General features: G+C 45.9%; 2 protein-coding genes across 2 annotated transcripts; both read right to left on the bottom strand.

Moving 5' to 3' along the window:
• Window positions 1–1408: 1408 nt before the first annotated feature.
• On the bottom strand, window positions 1409–7578 carry LOC137909769 (transmembrane protein 150A-like). The gene is made up of 8 exons (XM_068754193.1): window positions 7486–7578; window positions 6874–6960; window positions 5828–5875; window positions 4649–4735; window positions 4442–4509; window positions 3573–3700; window positions 2805–2982; window positions 1409–2481 (listed from the first exon to the last, which is right to left on the bottom strand). Exons 2-8 carry the CDS (start codon window positions 6936–6938, stop codon window positions 2237–2239), a joined length of 819 nt encoding a protein of 272 aa, XP_068610294.1. The 5' UTR covers window positions 6939–6960; window positions 7486–7578; the 3' UTR covers window positions 1409–2236.
• A 2860-nt stretch (window positions 7579–10438) lies between these two features.
• LOC137909771 (very long chain fatty acid elongase 6-like) lies at window positions 10439–12631 on the bottom strand. The gene is made up of 4 exons (XM_068754194.1): window positions 12546–12631; window positions 11496–11627; window positions 11251–11402; window positions 10439–10869 (listed from the first exon to the last, which is right to left on the bottom strand). The coding sequence occupies exons 1-4, from the start codon at window positions 12629–12631 to the stop codon at window positions 10439–10441; spliced, it is 801 nt and encodes a 266-aa protein (XP_068610295.1).
• Window positions 12632–24324: the final 11693 nt, after the last annotated feature.

Genomic DNA, 24324 nt, shown 5'->3' with positions numbered 1-24324 from the left:
GAATCTTTTGTGCTTTCTTTCTTTCTTTCTTTCTTTCTTTTCCCCTCTTCTCTTCTTGTGGAAATGTTCCCATGCAGGGCAACAGCTGCCGCTGTCACTGTGTGACCGAAGACGATCGGGCTTATCCCAATGCAGAAGTTCATTTTGGGCCGAGTGCTGCTGTGGGCTCAAAAACTTCCATTAACGCACCCTTCAAGGCCTCGTGTGGTCAGCAGTCCGTTTCCCCCCGGCGGATCCACTATCAGCGGTTTCAGGAAATTCTTTTATTGATTTCTTATACGCATTATGAAAGAAGTTGAGTGGATCAGACGAAACAAAGCAATTAAAATCAATGAAACCGTTTGATGTTTTAGGTGAAGCACTTTCTTACAGAGTTAGGTGAGGGCATCAGTATTACTGATGGCCATGATAAATATAAAGCTACAGCCGTCAAACCTTCACCCTGTCCTTTGTCGTCCTCCCCAACACCAGCCACTCTCATGTCCTCCCTCACTACGTCCATGTATCTTCTCCTGGGTCGTCCTCTAGCCCTGTTCCCTGGCAGTTCCATCCTCAGCATCCTTCTCTCTCCTCTGGTCGTGTCCAAACCATCGAAGACTGGTCTCTCTGACCTTGTCTCCAAAACGTGTCACCTTCACTGTCCCTCACTCAACACGTGTTTGGTCTTCAGGACTGGACACTCGTGTCTCCTGTGTGTTATTAACTATGCAGTGAATAAGTGGCAGGTTCTGCTCTCTGTACTCAGATCTCTGAGTTTAAATAGATTAAGAGATTAAGCAGAGGTTAAACCTATAAGTAATCTCCCTGATCATCTGATTATCGCATCTTAAGACCTCTTCCTTGCATGTGTGTGGAAATATTTACCAAAATAATTCACTGTTAGAGGTTTGAGTTAATAAATAAAGCATTGCCTTATTTTCCCAATTTTGTAAATTACACTTTATACCAGTTCATGTGTTTTTGAATAATTAAAGCAAGCAGCGGTTTTTGTCTTCTATTTTCCTCTAACGTCCTGAAACCTTTTCTTCTCAGCTCTCATCACCCGGAGCTGCGCTAGAAAACACATGAAAAAACTACCATATTAAAAATTAATTCAACAATAATGAAAATGACTATGGCAGTTTCTTAGTTTTCAAAATAAATGGCTAAATGAAATACGAAAACGATTTGATTCGTCTCCGTGTGTCGGTCCTGCGATGAAGTGGGCAGCGTTCCTGATGCCCTCTTCATGGATAGATCCCCGATGCTGCAGTGGAAAAGCATTTATAGAAAACAGAAGGATACAATACAAATATAATACACAGTGTTTCTGCGCTAGGCTGACATCGAGTGGACAGAATATGGCAATGTCGCTCAGAAAAGACCCCAAACACACCACTTATTTTTGTTTATTACTAAACCACATAGCCAACATAAAAATATACGCATCTATGAAGAAATAAAATATGTAAAAAATAAAAAAAATGTTTCTCAAAAATCAAATATTTTTGATAATTTTAGTAAATATGGAAAAAACCTTTTTATTGAATGTGTAAACTCTTAGAATTACAGTTGGAAATTTATTATAAGTTTTTGACAAATAGCTGAAGGGAAATACAAAAATATACAACAATTTGGCAGATGCTTGGATCATATTACCATAACGATGCGTCTGCAGGCACTATAATGTGAAATATTACACAAGTCAAAAAATATTAAAATATTTAAACATGTCCAACACAAGGACAACAATAAGGGAACATCGGAACAATGAAACCACATTCATTGAGAAAAAATATTCTTGGCGCATAGTATATTTCCATGTATTGTCAAACTTTTGTTGCTGTTGTTGAAAACTTCACCTTAAAACCGATGTAAAGAGCAAAAGCTGATTATGAAAGAAAACTTCCTGAGTATAAAACAATATAAAGCTGAATGATTAAACATGTAAGACAAAACCCCGGGACATCCGAGGCCCTTTGAGCGATTGTTTCCTTAGGACAACTAAAACAAACAGCCGAGTGTGTCTGTTTCTGTGTGTGTGTGTGTGTGTGTGTGTGGCCTTTGTGTTCAGATAAAGCACATGCGATGCAATATTGTGCCACGTATCCTGCAAACCAGGATGATGGTTCTGTCTTTGGTCGATCCCGAGCTAACGGCTTTGGCGCCATGATTGTGTGCAAACAGTGAGCATGAGGATATTCAGCAAGGCCTAAACACTTCAGTGCCTTCCAGGCCCGGCCCGTTCGACCTGCAGTTACAGCATGGAGAAGCTCTCTGACGGGTGGCGGTTGGAGGCGCCCGCCTCCGTCTTGATTCCAGAGTTGGAGAAGCTCTGCACCATTCCTCCTCTGGACAGGACCACGATGGTGTCCCCCGACATGCCCCCCAGCTCAAAGGCAAACGTCCCGTAGAAGAGCATGATGAGCATGCAGTAGATCCACTCAAAGATGGCGGAGGTGTGCTGCAGGGTGAAGCTCTCCTGAGCAAAGAAAACGCCGCCTGGTGATCGGTGGGGTTAAGGAGAACGTGAAAGCCATTTCTCACTGTTTTAAGATAAATAAATAAAAATGGGAAACCACAAGAAAATTGACCCTTAATTAAAAGAAGCACAACGGAAAGGGATGTAAAACAGTTTACCACCAGCTGGGGGCGATGCAACACACTTTCCACACCACTTGTGACATTCTACTTCCAATTTTAGGTCTTTGAACTAATGTGCAGCCACAACATGTAAAAGTCTCGTATAAATCTAATATCCAGAGAAACCTTTATGAAGAGAAGGCGGGCATAAATGGACAGTTTGCACGCCGGCGGTAGGATACTGAGCACCAGGGCGATCAGCGCCAGCAGCGCCATCCCAACACGCAGGTGACCCATTCGGTACTCCTCCGGAGTCTTTGCCAGTCTGTAAGTCAGAGCCGACTGGAGACACACAAACAGCATGCTGGAAGGGAAGGCCACCCCAGCACCGACGTAATGGAGCACTTTGGCAAAATCCACCTGGGAGCAACAGATAAATACGCAAAGCACTGAAAGTCTACAGCAATGAAATATATATTTTTCTATATGTGGAACCATTTAGAAAGGAATCCAGACGCGTCCCCCTCATACGCTCTGGTGAAAACAAGATGACAGCGCCTCCAGGGTGCGGCGAGGGCGTCCAGCCTCAATGCCTTATTGTTACGATAACACTACCGCAGAGATGTTCCGTTTGTTCTGCCCGACGGAACATCAAACATCAAAAGAGATCGGGTTGGAAGACGGCAGGGGTGAAGCGCATCAGGGGGGGGCTCAGCGGAGGGTTATTCAGCCGTGTGTGGTTAACCCTCTGCAGTTCTTCTGATTATATCTCGGTGTTCAGTCATTTTGGAGCCCGTTTCTACTACCTGGTGCTAAGATGTGAAACAGCAAACACTTCCCCAGCATCAGCACCAAAGCATCAGAGAGCACCAGGATGGTCTGAGATCCCGAGTGTTCCGTCTCTTGTGTTGCCTGGTAAAGCCAAGCAGCGGCCAAAGAGACTCTTGGCTCTCAGTTGCCATGGCGCTGACCCACAAAAGGCAATAAAAGGCATGTGTGGACGGCATTACCTGGAAGTTTCCCACCATGATGAGGCCAGCGGCGCAGATCCAGGCGGTGGCGAGGCCGGCCGTGTTGAGGACACAGTTCTGGTGCTTCTCTATGACGTGGGCGTAACGGAACAGGGCGATCAGCATCACTAGAATGAATAGACGGACGTACAGGGGATGGTTCAAATCCTTGAGGATGAGGACGAGGATGAAAGGTCACAGGGGCGTGTTTCTATCGATGGAGCGGAGCCGAAACGGGAAGCAAACGGACCGTAAATAATCCTCCATCGGTTCATCGATTTTCCATTTCAGTCATTCCCTATGCAAGAAGGCCCTGCTAGGATGCCCGGCTAAGGCCGATTCAACTGTTTTCGCAGGGATTGAGTCATTAACCAAAGAGTAAGCTTCACCTAATGACGCTTTACACTTCTTCCAGACAAAAACATCGACGGCTCCTTTACTGCCCGACGGGTTTGTATGTGGATGATCTACAACCGACGCCGAAGTCAAGACAGGTTAACAGGCTACCTTAAGCGTTCCCAAATTCCAGCAGTTTCTCCTGAAAACACCAGGTGTTCCCTGGAGATTCAGCGCACGGAGCGTTAAAAGCAGGCAACTTCAGTCAAAAAAAACACGGCATCAGAATGAAGTGAATCCAAGCTGGTATCCTTTCTTGGACGTGATTCTGGGGAGCAGGGAGGTTTTGCTGCAGCTGAGAAAACAAGCCTTCAAGCTTTAAGGGCACGGAAAACCGGTTCAGCCAAGCGCTGCACATCGGGTGAAGGTGGGGGGGGGGGGGGGGGGGCGGACCGAAGAATCAAAAGCTGCATTCTCTGTTTTCGTATTCCTAAAAGTAACATCTGATTGAATACTTCTGGAGCGGCACTTACCCATAAAGGAGCCGGTGCTGCATATGAGACTGAAAAAGCAGCTTTCAGGCGGGAGGGTTCCACATTTGCTGCAAGAAAAACACGGAGGAGAGGCGTGGGGGGTGGGGGTGAGGGTTAGTGCAGCTGGAGAAGAAGAACTAAATCACCTCACTTATCTTATTGTTGAAGATCAGACCCTTTAAAATCTTGCACGGCGACGTCACTGACCTGATGAGAGGCACGTTGTCCAGCGTGCAGCACAGAACCGGGCCCCTCTGTACCGGAAGCTGCACCTCACACGACGCATTATAAAGCCTGAACACACACGAGCACGTATTAAACCTGAGACTTTGTACGACTGTGATCGACTGATGCGACCGTTACTGTTGGTTTTATATTTGTGATTCTTTACACATCAGTGCGTTCAACACGGAGCAGTTCTCTTCCTGCAAGCTTTCCTGTTCTAGAGCCCGGTGCAGCGCCGGTCCGAGACTTTTGCCTTTCATTGGATATTGCTTAAAATATCCGGGGGGGGGGGGGGGGGGGGCTTTCTGCATTCGAGGTGCAGATACACATTCTGCCCTGCATCCTTTAAATCATTTTGCTGACATCTACTAATAGCAAACATTGTTTTTGGCTAAAAATCCGCCGTTATGCACTTTAGCTTATTTGTGCGTTTCCTGTACCAGCTGGGAAGGCGTTCTATTTAATGCAAGAGTCCATGTTTGGTTTAAACGCACGATATCAGGGATAAATCCATCGGCCTCGCTCACAGAAGTTTGGATTCCTCCTCCTTCCATTTGCATTCTTTGCCTTTGGTGAAACTTCAGTTTACCATCACCCTCCCTCCTCTTTACACATTTTCCCCCTTTTGTGTCAACACTGGCAGCACTTTATTTTCTTAATGTCCAAATCCCAACTCCATCTCACGCCTCACCACGCTGTAAATAAGATGACCCCCCCCCCCCCAGCTGGGGCGGAGGCCTCGCAGATGCGTGCCCACCCAAAGAGTCTCGTGCAAAATAAATGCTCATTTGGGATCAGTGCTGAATTAGCATGCCTGCTCCGGTTGGTTTTTTTTTTTATCCTTATAGTTTTCCCAGCAGGCATCTGAGAGTAATTATTCACAATCACTGGATTCTTGTGGCAAATTAGCAGGAGCAGCGAGGACCTCCACGCTACGCTGGTGGCTTTAGTCCCTTTTAAAATGACACTGGCTTATTGCTTGAGTTTAGGCAAGAGGATAAAACGCTTTAGGTATAAATTTGAATTCCTTTCGTCGAAATAGACTCGAAATAGACGTTTGGCTGAGCGGCAAATCGTCCTGCAGCTTTTGCATTTTCTGACGTTTCTAAAGTTGACTGATAAATGTGCATGTGTGTGTGTGTGTGTGTGTGTGTTCTGTACCAGTTATGCACGGGACAGACATGCTGGTTGTAGAGGGCCATCGCATACCTGTCAAAAGACAGGAGAGAAGAATCCGTGATCAAAGAAGTGAAGAGAAAGAACCAGATACAAAACAATCAGGGCGTTGTAAGTCCAGCACGGACTCTACTGAACGTCTCCCGGGACCTTTGGTGCTGCAGCACCGCCACATTTAGGACTGTGAGCCATGCAACTGTGCAGCAGAGCAGTCGAGTGCATGAACAGACAGGTGTCAACGTGTCCGGAAAACAGCCAGGTCTGGCAGAACAGAGGGATTTGAACGGGCCAAGGCCGGCTTTGGAGACCCGGAATTCTTGCCCCCCCCCTTCTTTGCAAAGCTGTGAGGAGTTTAAGGGGACGGCGTCAATCTATTACTATAGAAGAAGAAAGAGTCATACGACTGAGAAATGAAAGAAGACGAGGCGCGTCAGCAGACGTCTGACTGAATCACAGCATCCTCCGGGGTTTAATCCGCAGGGATTTACAGCCACAGCCTCTAATTAGCGATAACCATAATCCCAACGTTGCACCACAGATGTGTCAGATGTTACTTCATCAGCTCTGGTGCAACCTCAGTTAGCTTTGTTAGCATACAACAAAGACTTGTGTCAGAGGTAAGTGGTTAGCCGTTTTCCTAATTCCAATTTGTTCCCTGTTCTTGCACCAGAATTGCACAACGGTGCCCCAACAAAGACCAGCGTCTCCGCCTCCTTTGTAGCTTCCACATCTCTAGTGGCATCTCACATGCGGGCGGTGCATCCTCAGTAGAGGGCAGGGCGGGTGGTCAGCCTGCCCACCCCCCCTCCGGAAGTAAATCACAGACGAGACCAACGAGATTCAGAGACACAGAGAGGAATTTCAACGGGGACTCCAAAAAAGGGAACGATTTTGAATCGTCGAATTTTGTGCAGACAGTCGAGGTCAAAGAGATCCTTTCAAAAGGTAATGAAAGACCTTCCCAAACAGGCAAACACATCGGAGATTTCGACACGGAAGCACGTGCACATGTTTATCCAGAGGTTACTTACACAACCCAGATGCCAGTGATGGTGAAAACAGGGAGGCTGACGGGAAGGATCATCCACAGAGACATGACGGCCAACAGGAGATCTCCCCTGCAAATAAAAAACCAGTTCCATCAATGACCATTAAAACCAGTCTGGATAGATCACCCTTCATTTGGCCCTTTTATCCTGCAAGAGGGGGGTGCAGCTGGCGCCCTTTTGACCCCCGGATCTTTACCTGGCTGCAGGCTTGCTGTGTGCCCATTACACACATTCATTTGGAAATAAGTGTAACATCAAACATGACTGAAGCAATAAAGTTCTTAAACTGGTGATTATCTGCTCATTACCTCCAGGTTGTGTTCTGTCATCATGGCAGAAAACAAGTAAAAAAAAATATATATATATAAGTGGGAATCCCAAACCAGATATTAAATTTTAAAATGAATCCTTTCTGAAAAGTTTGCAAATACATTTTCTGACAAATCTAATCTAATTTAGTCGCCAGTTTTGACACAATAAAAATGTCTAAGGCTGAAAGTATTTTTTTTTCTTTTTAGTAGTAACGGGAATATTCATCTGCGCTCCATTACTAAATATATAAACTAAATGGATCTCTGGAGGTTCTGCTCGTACCTCTCGCTTCAGGCGCTGTTCCTCATCTCAGCTCCTCCAGACTGGAGGAAAAGTTGCAAGAAGTCGCTGCTGCGGCTGCTTTCATTGTCAAAGTAAAGAAATCAATCAGGATGATTTGTTCCACGTTTCACATCAGAGATCAGAAGAGCGATGGAAACGAGTTCTGCGGGACAGTCCGGCTCCTCTTCGGTTCGTTAATGTTGTGACGCGAAGCGGAGGCAGCAGCTTTAAACTTTAAACTCCTCCCAGCGAGCGCGCACGTTTCCCTCTGTAAAATGCATTTTTATTTAATAAATCGGATTAATATTTGGACCAAGTTTTACAGTCACAAATAAAAATTCCAGATGAAAAAAAAAACCCGTTTTAATTGAACAATCTATCAATGCATTACATTTGTGTATTCAATAAATGAATACACAAAAAACAACAACAAATAAATAAATAAGAGTTTGCGTTGGTTTTAACTAACGTGCTTTTTCTTGGAGCAGATTTTTTATTTTTCTGATTTTAAGAAATGACCTGTTGTTTTTATGTTGTGTTGTTTTCATTCATTTTGTTCTCCGTCTATTCCCTGGAAGCAGATTTTACAACAGAATTCCCAACTATCACTCATCCCATAGTGTGGACTCCTGAAAAACACTGAGATGTTGCACATCGTGTTTCTTTCCTTTTTCTTAAAACAGCTCAAGTTAATTTCCAAGAAAACGAATATGATGCATTCAAGGACACTTTGTGAACTGCTGGCAGGTAGAAGTAGATACAAAAGAGTATGTGCTGCTGTTCTTTATCTTATCAGGAGACTTTCCTGCAGTGGTAATCAAGTAGAGTACATTTAAATAGATTTATTTATTCATCATTTTCCTGACTGCTTTGTCCGTTACCATGTCGTGGATAATGCTGGAGCTTTTTTCATTCATAATTTAGATCAGGGTTCATCACTGTGATGTTTTTTCTCCTTCAGAAAATGCATTTTTATCAGCGGGCTAAAAATATACTCGACTATAATTTAAATACATCTTTATTAAACAGAATGGAACAGGAGTGAGATTCATTTCAATAGAGCAAGAAGATGTGGAGGCATTAAAAACATGCACAAGTTTATTAATACGTTATAAGCTCGATGAAAATATTTAGAGTGGCTGTTAGTTTTAAAGCATGAATACTATTTTAAAAAGCCGTTGAAGTTCAGCTAAGTTCTCGGTTTTCCGACGGTACCTTAAAGGCGTCTTCACGTGGCTCCCTGACCGGCAGATGTTTCACAGCTGCTTTCATTTACCTTGATTTAGTCGGACATAAATTGCTTCAGTGAAGCGCCCAGCCGAGTTCATGTTATTCTACAGTCCCGCCACACGAGGGCGCTGAAGTCCTCACAAAACAACGCTCGTTTGCAGAGGGAATCAGCTTCAATTTATAGCTTAGATTTTGCTGCAATACAGTAGAAATGCGCTGATGTTATCTAATCTAATGTTGGACCGACGACCCAAAGGTCTATAAAGTAAACAATAAAACATCAGGCTAGTTTTGCTTAAGCACTATTTATTCATGGCCGTCTGTGACATGACAATAAAATGTTTCCCCTCTGACACAACAAACAGTCAAATGAATTTATTAACATTAGAGCGAAGCCCCTCCTTCCAGCAGGCTCCACAGTGACGCTCGTTACGATCCGCAAAAGAAGAAATGACGGATTTACAATCGTTTGGCACACATATGATCATTTCAAGTTTAAAAAGGGGTCAGCTCGGAATTCCCACCAGGAGGAAAAAACTCATCATGACAGTCTCGTCTGGAAGCGATCTGACTGCTCCGAGACATTTTCACAGAGCTGAAGTGAACTTTCAGGCTACGAAGGTCGGCAAGAAAAACTAAGAACAAGCTGAATCTTTAAAAATGGATGCAATGGAATGGATTTCATGTCGTCTGACCAAAAAAGAAATAAAATATTTGTGGAATAAGATACGATATTCCCTTTATTTAGTCCCGCAACAGGAAATTCTGACTCGTGAATCACAGAATAAATAAAACTGAGAATATAAAACTCAACAAAAATATAAAAAAATCATATTTAGTTTGTGACATTACAGAATTTTCTTTAAAGTACATTTTTAATCTCCGACAATAAACAGATTTGATCCGTGAAAAGGACGTTGAGAAAACAGGATTGATAATTCATATTAACAGATTCCGCCTCTCATTTTTTTCATTTTTTTAGCAGCTGCGAGGAATGTAGAGAAGCACAAACCTTACATCTGGAGGGAACTAGCAACAAAATCGTACCCATCCTAATAAAAATAATAATAACATCTACTGGGTTCCACGCAGGAAACGTTTAAGAAAATAAATAGCTTCTTCCTATTTACACGGACGGATCAAAAACGGATCTTCTACATAATAACAGCTACCGTTATTTTCTGTTTCGACTTCATGTCGACGCCTCGGAATGTCGTCCACCCAGAAGCGCCGGTCTGTCGTCACAGCCCACATTTCAAAGGTGCGAAGCATGAACCGATTAAAACGTCGCCGTTCAGTAATCGCCTCGCATTCCTAACAGTTTTTAAGAGTAATGGTTTTAAAGGCCAAGAAAGGGTCCGACTCAGAATAACAATAATTGCTTCAAGACTTCGGCCCTGAGCGTTACTCGAGGAATAATGTCCTCGTAGTCTCGGATCGTCCCTCGCCTTTCCCTTTCCCTTTCTTTCATCGCAAAGAAATTATATTTCCTACATTTAAATATCAACAACGGCGATCTGCGACTGATTTATGAAAACGAGACAAAAAGGCCAGGATTTATTTGATCTGCGACGGGAAAATGTCCAAAGTAGATGTTTGAGGAAAGACGCCTGAACGCATCACATCCAGATTGATAATGACTGCGATGAGCAAAAGCAGGTCGACGTCGATTAACCGCTAACTTACAGACAGGATCCTCATGGCGTGCGCCAGCACAGACGCGCTACTCTGCCTTGGAGCCTTTGGGCCCCGACGGGCCCTTGAGGTAGCTGTCGTAGAAGAACAAGGCAAAAAGGATCAGGTAGCTGAGGTACATGGCGGCGCCCCACGCCACGTTGTCCGCGTTGGACGGACAACCCTCCTCGTGCATCCAGCGGAACACCAGCCCCAGCACGGCCAGGCCCATCGCCATCTGCAGGATCTGGGAGGCCGTGACGATCATGGCGCAGGGACGGGGCACCTTCAGGCCGGCCGCCCGGGCGGCGTAGTACGTGTACATGAGCGAGTGCACGGTGTAGTTCATGGTCATGAACCAGCCGCCGCCCGCCACCTGGTCCTTGTAGGAGTACCAGGAGTAGAGCAGCACGGTGATGTGGTGGTACCAGTGCAGGAAGATGAGGCGCTGCTTCCGGAGGATGATGAACATGGTGTCGCCTGAGAGAGACGGGGGGGGTGAGGGCGTCATTCACCGACCGTGCATCCGACAGGGAGCGTCAAGAGACTCGATTTGCCCGCAGACGGGAAGGCAGCGGCTGCAGAACCGCTAAATGAGTTTACTGCAAGGCCTATAAGCTCCAAGGAACAAACTGCAGGCTTCTGTATCGCTGCGTTTCAATATTCCGGGTCTGACACAAGATGTCGGCCGACATGTTTCCCCATAATCAATATTTTAAAAAGGATTCTCCTTCTTCCGTTCCGACACGTAATTCGGACCCATTTAAAGCCTCTTGGATGGAATGAAAACAACTTCACTTATCCTCTCCGTCTACAAGCGAAACTAAAATCCATGAGAAGGGGGGGGGGGGGGGGTCTCACCCAGCTCGGGGGCCTTGCTGACTACGAAGGCGTAGGCCCAGAATTTGGAGACGGGGGCGCGGTAGAAGCTGACGTCACAGACCGACTCTCGGAAGCCGCCGTTTGTGAGGATGTGCAGCATGTAGACGCCAGTCCGCATCGCGCCGATGATGCTGCAGGCAGACACAAAATACTAGGTCTTGGTCTTGGTGTGGAGTTTCAAGCCCCCCCCCCCCCCCCCGCCCCCCCACCACGACTCGACTCACCTGAAGACGGCCAGGCCGAGCGACCACAGCGCCAACGGCCGGCGCAGGTTCAGCTTCGGCCTGGCTCTCATGAAGTGCTGGCCGCCGAACACGAGTGCAGCATACAGGCCGCAAAACATGAATGACTTGCTCCTGGGGGGGGGGCAAACAGATAGTAGTGCATTAATTAGGATACAACAGAAACACCAGAAAAAAAAAAAAAGACATCCTCCTTTAAATCTTATTCCAACGAGAGGAAAAGTTATTTTATGTAAAACGCAGCCAAATATATTTTAGAATCTGTCCTGAATTGGATGACCTTTTGACCTCTGCAAAGTTTAAAATAAAGAAGGTTTCCTTCCAGCATCGCCTCGGTCACGCCCTGAAATGCTTAATGATTCTGCCGATGCTCTATAAAGACATAAAACAATCACGCCATTCGCTTCTAGCAGACGACGAACCGTTCCATAAATAACTGAGACATTGATCTCGTCCCTCTCTGTCATATAAATGATAAACGTTCAGGCCTGATGTTAGCCCCCCCCCCCCACGCCCCCCCCCCCCCCCTTTTACACAATCATAGCAGCGGAGTAAAAGAGATTAGAGCGGCTGACACACTGACCACCTCTGGATGAGGTCTCCATTTTAAGCCTGGTTTTAAATGAAACATGTCGTTTGTGTTGAATGGCATGTCTGATTATTTTTTTATGAATGTGTTTTTTACGTGTGTGTGAGGTGCTTCCCGAGGTGGATGTAACATCTAACAAAAACGCTTCATGGTATGCATGCAAAATAATAATAATAATAATAATAATAATAATAATAATTCCTATATCTTCATAATAAAAAGACAAATACAACACTGTGCATCCATAGCACTTGTAATAAAGGTTATTATAGAAATACCCCCAAACTCCATGCTTCCCTGCAGGTCCCAGGACGAGGGGGGGGGGGGGGGGGGGGGGTCCACTCCCTAGTCATTGCCCCCCCCCCCCCCCACAGAGCCCCAGGTCTATCAGGGGACAGTCTATCTTCTCCTTTGTCCTGCAGCCATTACTTTCTGCTACGTACCAGTTCTCCTGCATCCACGCCAGAGCTCGGCTTTCGTCGAATCGCCGCTCGAACTCGAACCCGACGAGTTCGTAACTCGCGTTCATTGTTCAATCAGTGTTCGTTCCGTTAAAAACCGGGACGAACCGGGACGAACCCCTCCCCCGGGTCTGGAGCCCTCTGCTCGGTTTACCCCGACTGGAGTTTACACCGAGAGAGGAAGGGAAGATGTTCGATCACTTCCTCTCTCTGTCGCTCGCTCGAAGGACGTCCAGCGAGAACGAGCTAAAAAAAATAAGACATTTCCGGATCGAACTTTCAAAATAAAATGTGAAAGCGTTCTGGTTTCACTCTAGATCAGGGTTTGAGGCTATGTTGAGGACTGGACCCTGTTACCTTTTAGATTTTAGATTACACTCCCAAAGTAATGATACGTAAATCCAGCATAACATTACTTCCAGCTTCTGCTTCATTGTGCCCAGGGTGCAATCACAAGCAGGGTAAAACACACACACCACAGGCTTGAACACTCAATTAAACACATTAAATATGTGGACGGTAAGACTAAGCTCCCCAAAAATCCCATTTACAACATTATTGTAAATCATTTGGAATAAAATAAAATAAAGAATGCAACCAGCATTGCCTTGTGGACTTTTAGTATACTATTCATTTATTAACTGTCATTGCATCACTGTGTGTAATGACATTAAAGTGCTGTTCTGTTTTATTCTATTCTATTTATGTGGTTTAATTCTAAAAAACAGTAGCAGACACGCTTTATTATAAATATTATCAAATAATATTAAAAAAAAATACTACACTTTATTGTTTTATATACTAATTCAGCATTGATTACAATTAAATACCCAAAGAACTCAGTTCAGCGTCTGGCTGGAATAATTCTCACACATTTCATTTTTATAATAACTTTTATTTTGAAGATAGAATTACTCGTTTCCGGCTAATCACGTTCTCGTGATCGTTTTGACGCAGTGAAGCCAGTTCGTTGATGCAGGTGGATCGGACTGATTGGTAATATCAGTATCAGTTTCACTCGGCCACTGGATGGATTTCTCGAAGCGCTACACACATCATTTCGGTCTACTTTAATTTAATTTAATTTAATTAATTTATTGAATCATCACCAGTACAATCAATCAATATTTATTTTTTACAATGATCAATTATCATAAAATAATTATAGCTATATCTTAGCATCACGCTCTCCACAGCGTAAACACTGACATTGACATCAGAATATAAAGTGAAAGTAGTTCTTAGACAACTAAAGGACACAGCGGCCGCCTGCTGCATTAGGACTGTCACGAAGAGCACTAACCCCCCTCAGCCTGCAGAGGGCAACAAAGAGCAGCATGTTCCCCTGCTGTTTATGCATAAACAATAATGTTGTCTTGAATATGGTGGAAAGACAAACTTTAATCTCATGGAGATTTTCAGACTATTTATGTGCTACCTTTCAAAATAGTGCGCATGCGCCGAGACGCACAGCAGCCTGCAACAGTAGCTCTGACTCAACCCTTTGTTTGAAGTTATTTTCAGTCATATTTCCTTCTATACCTATTTTTGTTTTTATCTATGTGCATACTGTTAATTTTGTGCTTCTGGGAGGGATAATTAAATGATTCTGATGAAATCTGCAACGTCTCCCTTCAGTTTTGTTTTTCCTTCTCTCTGCGGGGGGGGGGGGGGTAAACTAATCTAAATGTATGAGCTGCAAACATTCTCCACCGCTGTCGATAAAATAACTTTATAGCTCACCTGCATGTTACAAAATGATGCAGGGACTGGGCATGCCCAGCCGGAGGGGGGGGGGGGGTGAGAGAGAGAGAGAGAGAGAGAGAGCTGAGGAGGACGGTGCAAGAAAACCGTCAAGAGCATCTCACACATTTTAAGCACCTGACGTGAAACAGATCGTCCCCTTCTATTCCCATCACGCGACGCATTCCCTCCCTCTCTCCCTCTCTCTCTCTCTCTCTCTCTTCCACGCACGCACACACGCTCACACGCGCGCGCGCTGGAACTGGAGGATAAATGCGGACCGCAGTGTCTCGTTTGCGGCATCTCATCGTGTCTGTCCGCGGATTACGTCACATGTTCCGGTAAGAGCAGCGCCTTTTCCTTCACTGCCGTCGTGTCGGCTCCGTGTTCGGTGCGCGGTGCGCGGTGCGCGCTGCGCTGCAGACGCATGCGGTGGAGAGTGCACAAGTACAGCCAAGTAAAGTGCGCCGCATCGCTGACACATCAAGTCGGACCTGTGGGACGCGGAGGAAAGGTCATCCGCCTCAGAATCACGGCGTCATTGGCGCATCCGCTCAGTTCTGCCCTTCGGCAGGAAAAGTTGGCCGCAGAGCGTTTTGTCTATAAGCAGAGTGTGTACGTGAGAGGATTATAGATCAGCACAACACAGGAGACACGCAGGAGACACACACACACACACACACACACACACACACTATATTACCTTTCTAAAGAAAACATAAAGTCATTTTTGGGCCTTGTCCATCTTTACTCAAAAATAAGTGATTTAATTTCTTCCTTGACTACTTGCAAAATGTTTGAGATTTTATTCTCAAAGAATTAAGAAAATACAGTTTTAGCGGCACTTGTTTAGTTTTGACCAATATTTCTATGCATTTAATGTAAGCGAATATTATTCAGTCAGTTCAATCGGAAGACCAAGCAAAAAAAAAAAAAAAGACTCATTTCATATTGCTATACATAAATGAAGTCCATCTTTTGTGTCAAGGAGGAGCGTCACGATAACGCCCAGACTGGGGTCCAGGCATCACTGGTGGTGGTGGTGGTGGCTGATGACTCTGCTGAGGCTGAGGAGGCCGACGAAACGACAAACCTGGGGACGCTGTGAGGACTGGGTGGCGATGGGGTGGAGGCAGCATGAAAGAACGAGCAACCAAAAAGAATCAGATTGTAAAAAGACAGCAGCAAGATGCTAGGCTAACTGAGCTAGTTGTGATTAGCTATAGCTGTCATTAGTTGCGACCATGCAGGCGATGGGAGCGAGCTGTTATCGCTTCACATCCAAGACGACACACATTTTTTTCCTCACGCTGTTTGATATTTTACTTTTCTCACCACCCTGGGATCACCTGAGTTATTGTGTGTTTTCTTGCACAGGTAAATCTATATGCGGTTGTTAAATGAGCCGGTGTGTGCGTGACCCGGACGATAAATGACACTGCGGGAAGCGTCAGCGCGGCTCAGAGAGGATGGAGCCGCGTGACGGGTTTAACACCCTGTCAAATGTTCCTCAATAGGAACCCCAGAGCTGACGAATTCTCAGCCGCCGAGGGCGGCTGGAACCATTTTGTCTTCATTTGTCGCACTTTATGAATTCCTCCACGCGGCGTTCAGTCCGGCCTCAGCCAAGGGTTTTAGTGAATGAATGGTGAGGGTATAGTAAAAAGACTCTATTCTTCCCACCTTTTCCTGCAGAGAAGCAAAACACACACACCTACTCCATCACGTATGCAGGGCTGCCTGTCAAGAGCGTCTCTCTGAGGAATCGGCTTCAAAAGTCAACACGCGCTCGGTTTGTGTGTGTTTTGTGAGAACTTCATACGACTTTCATTCTATTAATGTTGAGCCAGCCTGCATTAATTTCAGTATCGCATGCCCAACAGAGCGTGTCAAGAGTGACACACTCTTTTCAAGGATAGATCCCTTGAAAATAAGTGGCTCTCCACTTTAACAGCACCAAAGAACCCCCAAAAAAACACTAACCCGAACCCAAAGTTGACTCAAATTGGACCATTGAGATGCTTGGCCCTTCTTTCCTATTCTCATGTCGTTAATGGTGCTGAGGAAACAGCATTAGTGACCAGAGAGTGCTTGAATTACTGTTTTTTTTCCCCTCCTCCCCTCCTCCCCAAGTCCGTTTTTATTCCTTCCCACACTCTCCCAACATGCTTGCTGCCTTTTCGTTTTCAACCATCGTCCAACTCTAAGTCCGCTATAAGGTGCATTTTCTGTGCATAATATCCAGCCAAGAAAGCATGTTGGAGATGTGGGAGTATTTAGGAGGTGAGAGTCCTGGCAATGAAAAGGTGCTTTTAGCATTTGGATAGGAGGGGGGGGGGGGGGTTGTGCCGTGATGGTGAAGCATTAGCATCTTACAATCCGGCCATGCTCCCATGTAATGAGTGGTTGTCTGCTGCTAGCTGCTCCCGTATATGCGAGGCTTTTTCTGGATGCTGGCTGAGGTGCAGATGGAGTGCTTTGCAGTGGCCTGGATCCTGTGTGATGAATGAAATGCAGATCTGTTATAGACAGCCGCCCTCCTTGTTACATGGTGAATGTAGCTTTTCATGTGGTAATGATGGTAACTCACAATCAGTGCAATCCTAAGAGTGTAAGGATACAGGCCTCGCTCCTGACTGTTCGGTAACATTTCAGTGCCAACAATCGATTTATCCCCCCCCCCCCACCCCCCCTTCTGACGCTGGATAGCCCACAAAGCCCGCAGAGTGTCCAGCTAGCAAGTGATATCACCGTTGATCTGATTTCATAGGATTTAGTGGAGGAGGAGCGTTACATAAATCACGAGTTCTGATACACTGCTAAATATTTTGACTGCTCTGATTTGAGTTTAAATACCCTGCTGTCATCGTAAAGTCCAGCATTTTTCATGTCTCAACTATTTCTGTCAATTTCAAAACCAAGTGTATTGCTATAAATATCCCCATATTTAAATTTTAGTGTCTGCATTAATACCTGCATGAAAAAAAATATGGACGAGTTTCATCATATTCTATTTGTCCTATGAGATTTGGCTGAAACTTCATATTTGAGGAGGTGTAGCTCGAAACTCATATTTTATTTCATCAAATCAATTGTCAGAATTGTCAATTTTTTGTCATTCAACAAATCCACGAGTGAAACTCCTGTCTACCCTGACCTTCAAAAAGTTGGAAAAGACATTTGGGAGTTAAGAACAGAACGGGGAGATCCAGTCCCGTCACGATCCTCCTCTTCTCACGTTGAGGAGTTCATTTTTAAACCCCTTTGGATCAATGAGAGCCATTGTTTGCCTCTGTAGGAGTCTCAAGTTCACACGCAGAGATCCTCATTATCGGGGTAGAGGCAATCAACCGTTAATTCGACTGCACTTAATGTTGTTTGTCTGAAATGGAAAAGCAGCCAAATCGTTGATTTCATGATGACTGTGATATTCATTGAACCTTGACCCTCTGTGGTTTCCACATCTCGTCAGCATAATTGCATGTTAAGACATTGATTTAAACTGCTCCTGTAATTAACGGCAATATGCCACACTGCAGAAGTTACGGTAATGAATGAGTATGTGACCCTGTCTATAATGACAGATCCATTCAGAAACGGTTTTCCCATATTTGTGTGGAGAAATCCGACCGGCTTGTGTGGAACCGTGACCTCAATTCCATCCAACACCTTAAGGGATGAGCCGGAGCTCTGAATATCAGCCAATATCATTTCTGCACCTTTCTCATACTCTCTGGATCGACGGGCTAAAATCGCTGCAGCAAGGTTGAAAAGGGCAAGCATTGCTGCCGGAGAGGGAGGAGGGTGGCCGGACGACAGCGCCGCACCGCTCTGTTGGAGTCCGGGAAGGAAGGAGGGAAGATGAGAAGGAAGGAATGCAGGAATAGCAGAGAGGATGAGATAAGATAAACCGCGTGGGAGGTGCAAATCCTGCGTGGATGAAGCGGCTGTGAGAGGAGGAGCGGTGAGAGCGAGATTGAGATGAGAGGAGGAGATGAAAGATCTGTTTGTTGTTGTTGTTGTTGTTGTTGGTGTGTCGGTAGAACAAATGTAGCCGCTGGCGACTCTGATTGGGGCTGACAGGCTCCGGCTCGATCCAGATCAGCAGCCAGAGGGGTGGCGGACCGTTTTGCATTATGAAGACAGATGAGACGGATGAGACGGATGAGATGGATGAGACAGATGTGCATGTCAGTGTCTTGCAACAGGTGACTCGTGTGTGTGTGTGTTTGTGTGGGCGGGTGAGTTTGTGAATGAAATGAGGAACTGCCTTTATTTATAACAGTCGGCAATGTCACCACAGCGTCAGGTCGGTGATGAACTATGTCAATTATATGCAGCTTCTTTATTTACAGGCTGGTTGGTAGTTACATTATTATCATTGATAAATATCAGCAAAACAATGTCTTATCTTTCTAAAAACAATTGTGACTCGGAGGAGCGCAATATGAAGTTTTGTTTTACACAAAGCGTTTGCGATGCTTAAGGATGGTAAAATTCATGCTGGTTAATGTCAGGAAGGTGGATTGGATTGTGCTGGATGATCTTCATTAATAGGCTATATACTCACGGATGCTGCCTTTTGCCAGCGTCGCTACGCTATCCCCGTTGTACCACTTTCTTTAAATCCATCCATCTCTTCCGTTTTAACGCGTCCCTGAAGGCAGCAGCGGAAGCAAAAGAGAGGGAAGCAGACAAGCGCGAGGCAACACAGCCGCGTTTTTCACGGTCTGACATTTGCCTTTTTAATTCCAGTTATTCCTCGTCTGGTTAATAATGATTCAGTGGAGTGGGTGTTCATTCAGTTTGAGGGTATTTTGGGAGGTCTTGTGAGTAGGTAGCTGTACATTAGGGTACAGTAGGGCGGGTACAGGACGCTGTAATGTAAAGTAGGGGGATCAATAGTTGCTTCAATTAGTGGAAGTGTTGAGCTGGGATTGACCCTGGATGCTCGTCTCTCTTCAGCACTAACACAATGCATCTGGACCTCCTCGGTGCTTAAGTACGCTCCTCCCGAACCTGTGCAATATGTCCTGTTTCAGACAGCGCCAGCAAACTGAGAGCTAATATTAGCATCCTCCCCACCCTCTCTATCGCATATACAGGGGAGCTACTATTAGAGCTGCACGGGCGGACTGGGGTTTAATCGCACTGCGTGATTTCTCTCATTAATTCCCAAGCAAACGCCGAGTTTCTCCAAAAATGTGTCCGAAATGTGTCCGAAATGTGACCCAGGACAGCAGGAGGAGTCATCATCGCTGAATATTATGATCAGGGCACAAAAAACACAAAACATCAAAAAATGAAAAACATGAAATCATGTGCATGTTATATTTATATCCAGGTTTAATTGGGAGAATGTGCTCTGAACAGTCGAGTTGCATTTCATGGACCTTCCTGTAACGCTACACTCAGGCTGCCAGCGCTCTCCTTCACACACATGACTCTCTCATCCTGCTTTCCTTTTACCACGCTTTCCAGCTCTCTGTCTATCCATGCTCTTCTCTCCACACGTCTTTATATGGATCGTTGTTAATGGCGTTTATCTTGTACCTTTCGTTTAAAGGAGAACAAATGAATAAATGAAGGCAGTATAAGCTGTTTGCTCAGTTAGCAATTAGATGCTGAGAAGGAGAAACCTTTTTTTTATTGTGTTTCAAATTAAACTTCGTTGTTGTTCTGATCCACAATGATTTAAAAAAACGTGCAGCAAACAAGCAAAAATAATAATAAAGTGTTGAATTTAATGTATATGAATTGAGGTCAGAATTGCCAGTTGAGTTCAAAGGTGATTTGCATGAAACGCAGAAACGTGTCTGACACGCGTTTGAATTGCACAAACAGGAAATGCCTTGGAATATTTTTGTCTCACAGGAAGTCTTCCGTATTAATTGCTGCATCATCCTGCAATATAATCTGATCAAACTAATCTGATTTCCCAGGATTTATTTCAACGCAGGTCCTCTCACTGATTGATTTGTGGCTGGACCGCTGAGCATTTAATTGTTTTATTCAGAATTTAGATAGAGCGCTGTCATCACATCTTATCAGTGGCGAGTCAGAGAGCGAGGGAGGAAATGAGGGATAATTTCCTCCACCCCTTCCCTGGAGAATGAGCTCATGTTCTCTTAAACGCCAAGAAACCTTCCTTCACCTCTTTACGTTAGAGCGACTATCCCACACAAGGTGTTACTGAAGGCATCCAAGGCATGCCTATTTGGAAAGGGGTTAAATAGAGAACATATCGAATTGCAGCAGCTTGTGTTATATTGAGAATTCTCATATATACTTTTTTATTTTTATCCTGTTTTTAAATTGAGGATTTGTTTTTCAGCCCTTTGAAAAAATAAACGTCACATACTCCTTTCTTTCATTCGCAGGTATGAAGAACGGGGCGCTGTTGGAGGCGTCCAATGGGCATTTTTGTCCTCTGGCCATTGAGCCTGTGTGTCTCTGCTCTGCATACAGACGTTCTGGGAGAGGGAAGAAAGACTGTCTGAAAATACACTGACATCCACCACCAGCAAAAAAAAGAAAAGAAGACAAAGGAGGCATTTTCTGCACCACTTGTAGTTCACCGTCCCCCTTATATTCTGAGGAAGGATCATGTCCCAATCTGGAAAAGTCCTTCGTTTGTATGTGGAAGTGAGGTCTGCTCCAGATCAAAAGGGCGGAAAAGCCTCATTTGAAGAAAATGAAGAGGGTATTGCTCCGGGGCATTCGGATCAGGATGCTCCTGCTAGGCTTCTGTCTCAGTTAGCAAGCCAGACAACCTGCCAGACCGTCGGCAAGGCTGCCACAGCACACCATCTGGTTTCAGACTGCACACGCAGCCAGTCTCCTTCCACGAACACTGTTCGCTTTCATCTCCAGGAGGCAGGCAGCTTCCCCACACTCCCCAAGCGTTGGAGTACGTCCTGTGTTGAAGTGCCTGCTGGCCACGCTCCACCAATGACGTCTTTGGGAAAGGCCACTCTCCCTCACACACCTCCAAACTGGCGGAGGCGTAACAAGGAAGAGATAAGGGATGGTAAGCGCTCTGTGGTCACCTTCAGTTACATTGAGAAGTCTAATGTTCAGACTGTTGACAGCCCGCACCACTCTGCGTGCAAAGGAGGGACCAGAGAGGGCAGATCTACTCCCTCTCACGTTGGCAAAAGGCTCAGCGACCCAGTTTGTTTTGGGAGTCCAGATTCATCGCGCAGCTCCAGTCCTAAGACGACTTTCCCATCACCAGGAAGTCAAAAGCGGATGTCCTCTACGAACTTCTGCCAACCATCCATGGACCCCATCGGCAGGGCAGCTACCAAAAGGGCTGTGGAGGAGTTTGGCTCTCCTTTATTGAGGATTAAACTAGCCCACGCACTGGAGCAGACCTCATCCTCACCCTCACCCTCACGCTATAACCGACAGTCATGGGCGGGGTCACCTGTTCAGCATCAAAACATCAGCATAGACTCCAAGCGCCACCCTGCAGACAGAAGCCCAACTGTCTGTGGGCTGCGTCAGAGGCCAGAATCAGATCAGCGAACCTTCGACCACAAACATTCCCCTCTCCCGATTTACAGTGTCGATTCGCAGAGCCCTCTTCACAGAAAAGATGACAGCGCTCTGGCAGGCAGTCCAAATGCCAAAATATATATTCACAGAACTTGTAAACGGAGCGCTTCGCCCCATGGAGCGCTCCTCCAACTTGGCAATAATATAATTGAGGGCTTGAACCAGTTAAGTGACAGTAAATCCTCCTCTCCAGCTCATAGCCCCGAAGATGCCTGCAGGATGGCAGAGGAGGCGACCAAAGTACCTTCTAGTTCTACAGAGGCGAGGGGGCCCTCGGCGCACAATGCTTTAGGGGAGCCGACATGGGAGGCACACTCCGGCGAACTGCACACTTCTTCTTCAAATGCACAGCAGTCTAAGCAAACGCTGAAGATGAACATCCCTTTAAATGACCACCACGCACCAGCAACTGACAATACAGACTGTCACCAGGCTGAAAAGGCCATCTCACAGTCACGGCCACTTCAAAGAAAGAATCATTCTGAAACAGGGAAGAAGGACTGGATTCAAAAATACCAGCGCCAGGACTCAATTTTGGCATCGTCTCAAAGTTCCCCTGCCATTCCTTCACGTATTATTCGTCCCTCTCATCCTCCCACTGAGCTCAGTTCTCCCATGAGGGACCCCAGGCTATTCCACACACTGCTCCAAGCACCAGACACCCCGACCCTTCATCGCCGTCAGCTCCCACAGTACACCAGAGAATCCTGGTCGCCAAGCTTCGACAAGAGGGGAGAGTCAGGTTTGCTCGAGAGAGGAGACTGCACAGAGCTGGCTCGCAGGCTTTATATCAATCAGAGTGTTGAGAAGGCCCCAGTGAGCTGGACGTCCAGGCAGCAGTGGGGTAATCAGGTGGAGCACAGCCCAAGACCAAGCCCCGAGCCTGGATCCGCGCCCATCGACGACCAAACTCCTGACTGTCAATCCATTTGCCATTGCAGAACGCCCAGTCCGACAGCTCGGCAGAAACGGGCAGAACAAAGACGGAGAGAGATCCTGCTTCTGGGACCAGTGGTTCTGGACTCTCCAGAGGAAGACGATGGTAGCGACGAGGAAGAGCAGGGCAATAAGATGGAGGAAGGTCAGGGTGGGCGGCAGCGGGTAGAAGATCAGAATGGAGCAATGGGAGGGTCATCCTCAAGGAGCTCCAGTGGGGTGACGGGCAGCTTGGGGGACAGGGATTGTGTGTCCCCAGAGTCCAGTCAGTCCAGTCACCAAAGCAACGAGACCGGGGTCGCCACCTCAGGAATACAGGTGGGCATTATTTGAACACCCCTACGAACTATACTTGCTCCCTTCATGCATTTAGATGCGTTTGAATGTTTGATTGGGCGTCACGGTGGCGCAGAGGATAGTGCTGTTGCTGCACAGTAAGGAAGTCACAAGTTCAAATCCTACTTATGACCTTTCTGTGAGGTAGTTTCTGTGTTCTCCCCGTGACTGCGTGGGTTCTCTCCAGTCCTCCGGCTTCCTCCCATCACCAAAGAAATGCTGATAATTTGAATTGGTTACGCTAAAATTGTCCTGAAGCGTGTGTGTGTGTGTGTGTGTGTGTGTGTGTGTGTGCCCTGAGCTGGCAGCTTGTTCAAAACAAAATGCCCTGTGTTAATTAGTAAACTTTAACGTTAAGGGTGGACGACTTCTCTAGAAGACTAGCCGTCTGTGCTAAACTGTCCTCCGCCCGACTCAAGCTTGTTGCATGAACGTGTGTGTGACCGTTCCTTTCATGGTTCACTGCAGAGCTCGTCTACACGTTGTCTTTGCGTCTTTCAGACGGACAGCGGCAGTGCAGCGCCCGTGCCTTCGCTGCATTGTCAGAGGATCGCTCGAGCCAAGTGGGAGTTTTTATTTGGGACCCCTGCTGAGGAGGCCGGTGGCAAAGCAGAGAAAAGTGAGAGCGCATCCTGCTTAATTTCATCTACTGTATATATATATACTGAACTTTAAAGTTACACCTGCTCCTATTCCCTGTCTGTAATTTTGTGCAACAATAATTCCAGCGGGACATGAAGGAGGTGATTTTTTTTCTCTGTCTGTTTCACAAGGACATTTTGGAAATGGAAATGTCTGAAGAAGATGATTATTCTGATCATTGTAATCTAATCTTTCAGTTTTTCTGCCTATGATGCTTTTGTACTCCGTACTACGGTACCAATACGTGTTGGAGTTTACTTCTAAGCCCGCTCTGGAACAAGTAGAGCAAAAACAAACCAAAAAACTTATATATTTTCTTCACATCTGCAGCTTCTCTGGAAACCTCCACAGCGCCTCCCAGTGGTAACTCCAGTGAGTCTCCCACACCAACGCCTCCTTCCTCGCTGCCTCTGCTTTCCGCCAGTCATGAGGTGCATCAGGTTGAGGTAGAACTGGTGACCCCGCCCCCAGCAGTTGTTGGGTCTTCGCCCAAAACTGGCATCATTCGGCGTACCCTAAAGTACTCAGAGACCGACCTGGACGC

This window comes from Brachionichthys hirsutus, chromosome 21, assembly GCF_040956055.1.
Source record: "Brachionichthys hirsutus isolate HB-005 chromosome 21, CSIRO-AGI_Bhir_v1, whole genome shotgun sequence".
NCBI classification, from domain to species: Eukaryota; Metazoa; Chordata; class Actinopteri; order Lophiiformes; family Brachionichthyidae; genus Brachionichthys; species Brachionichthys hirsutus.
This window is presented reverse-complemented; position numbering and strand designations above follow the sequence as displayed.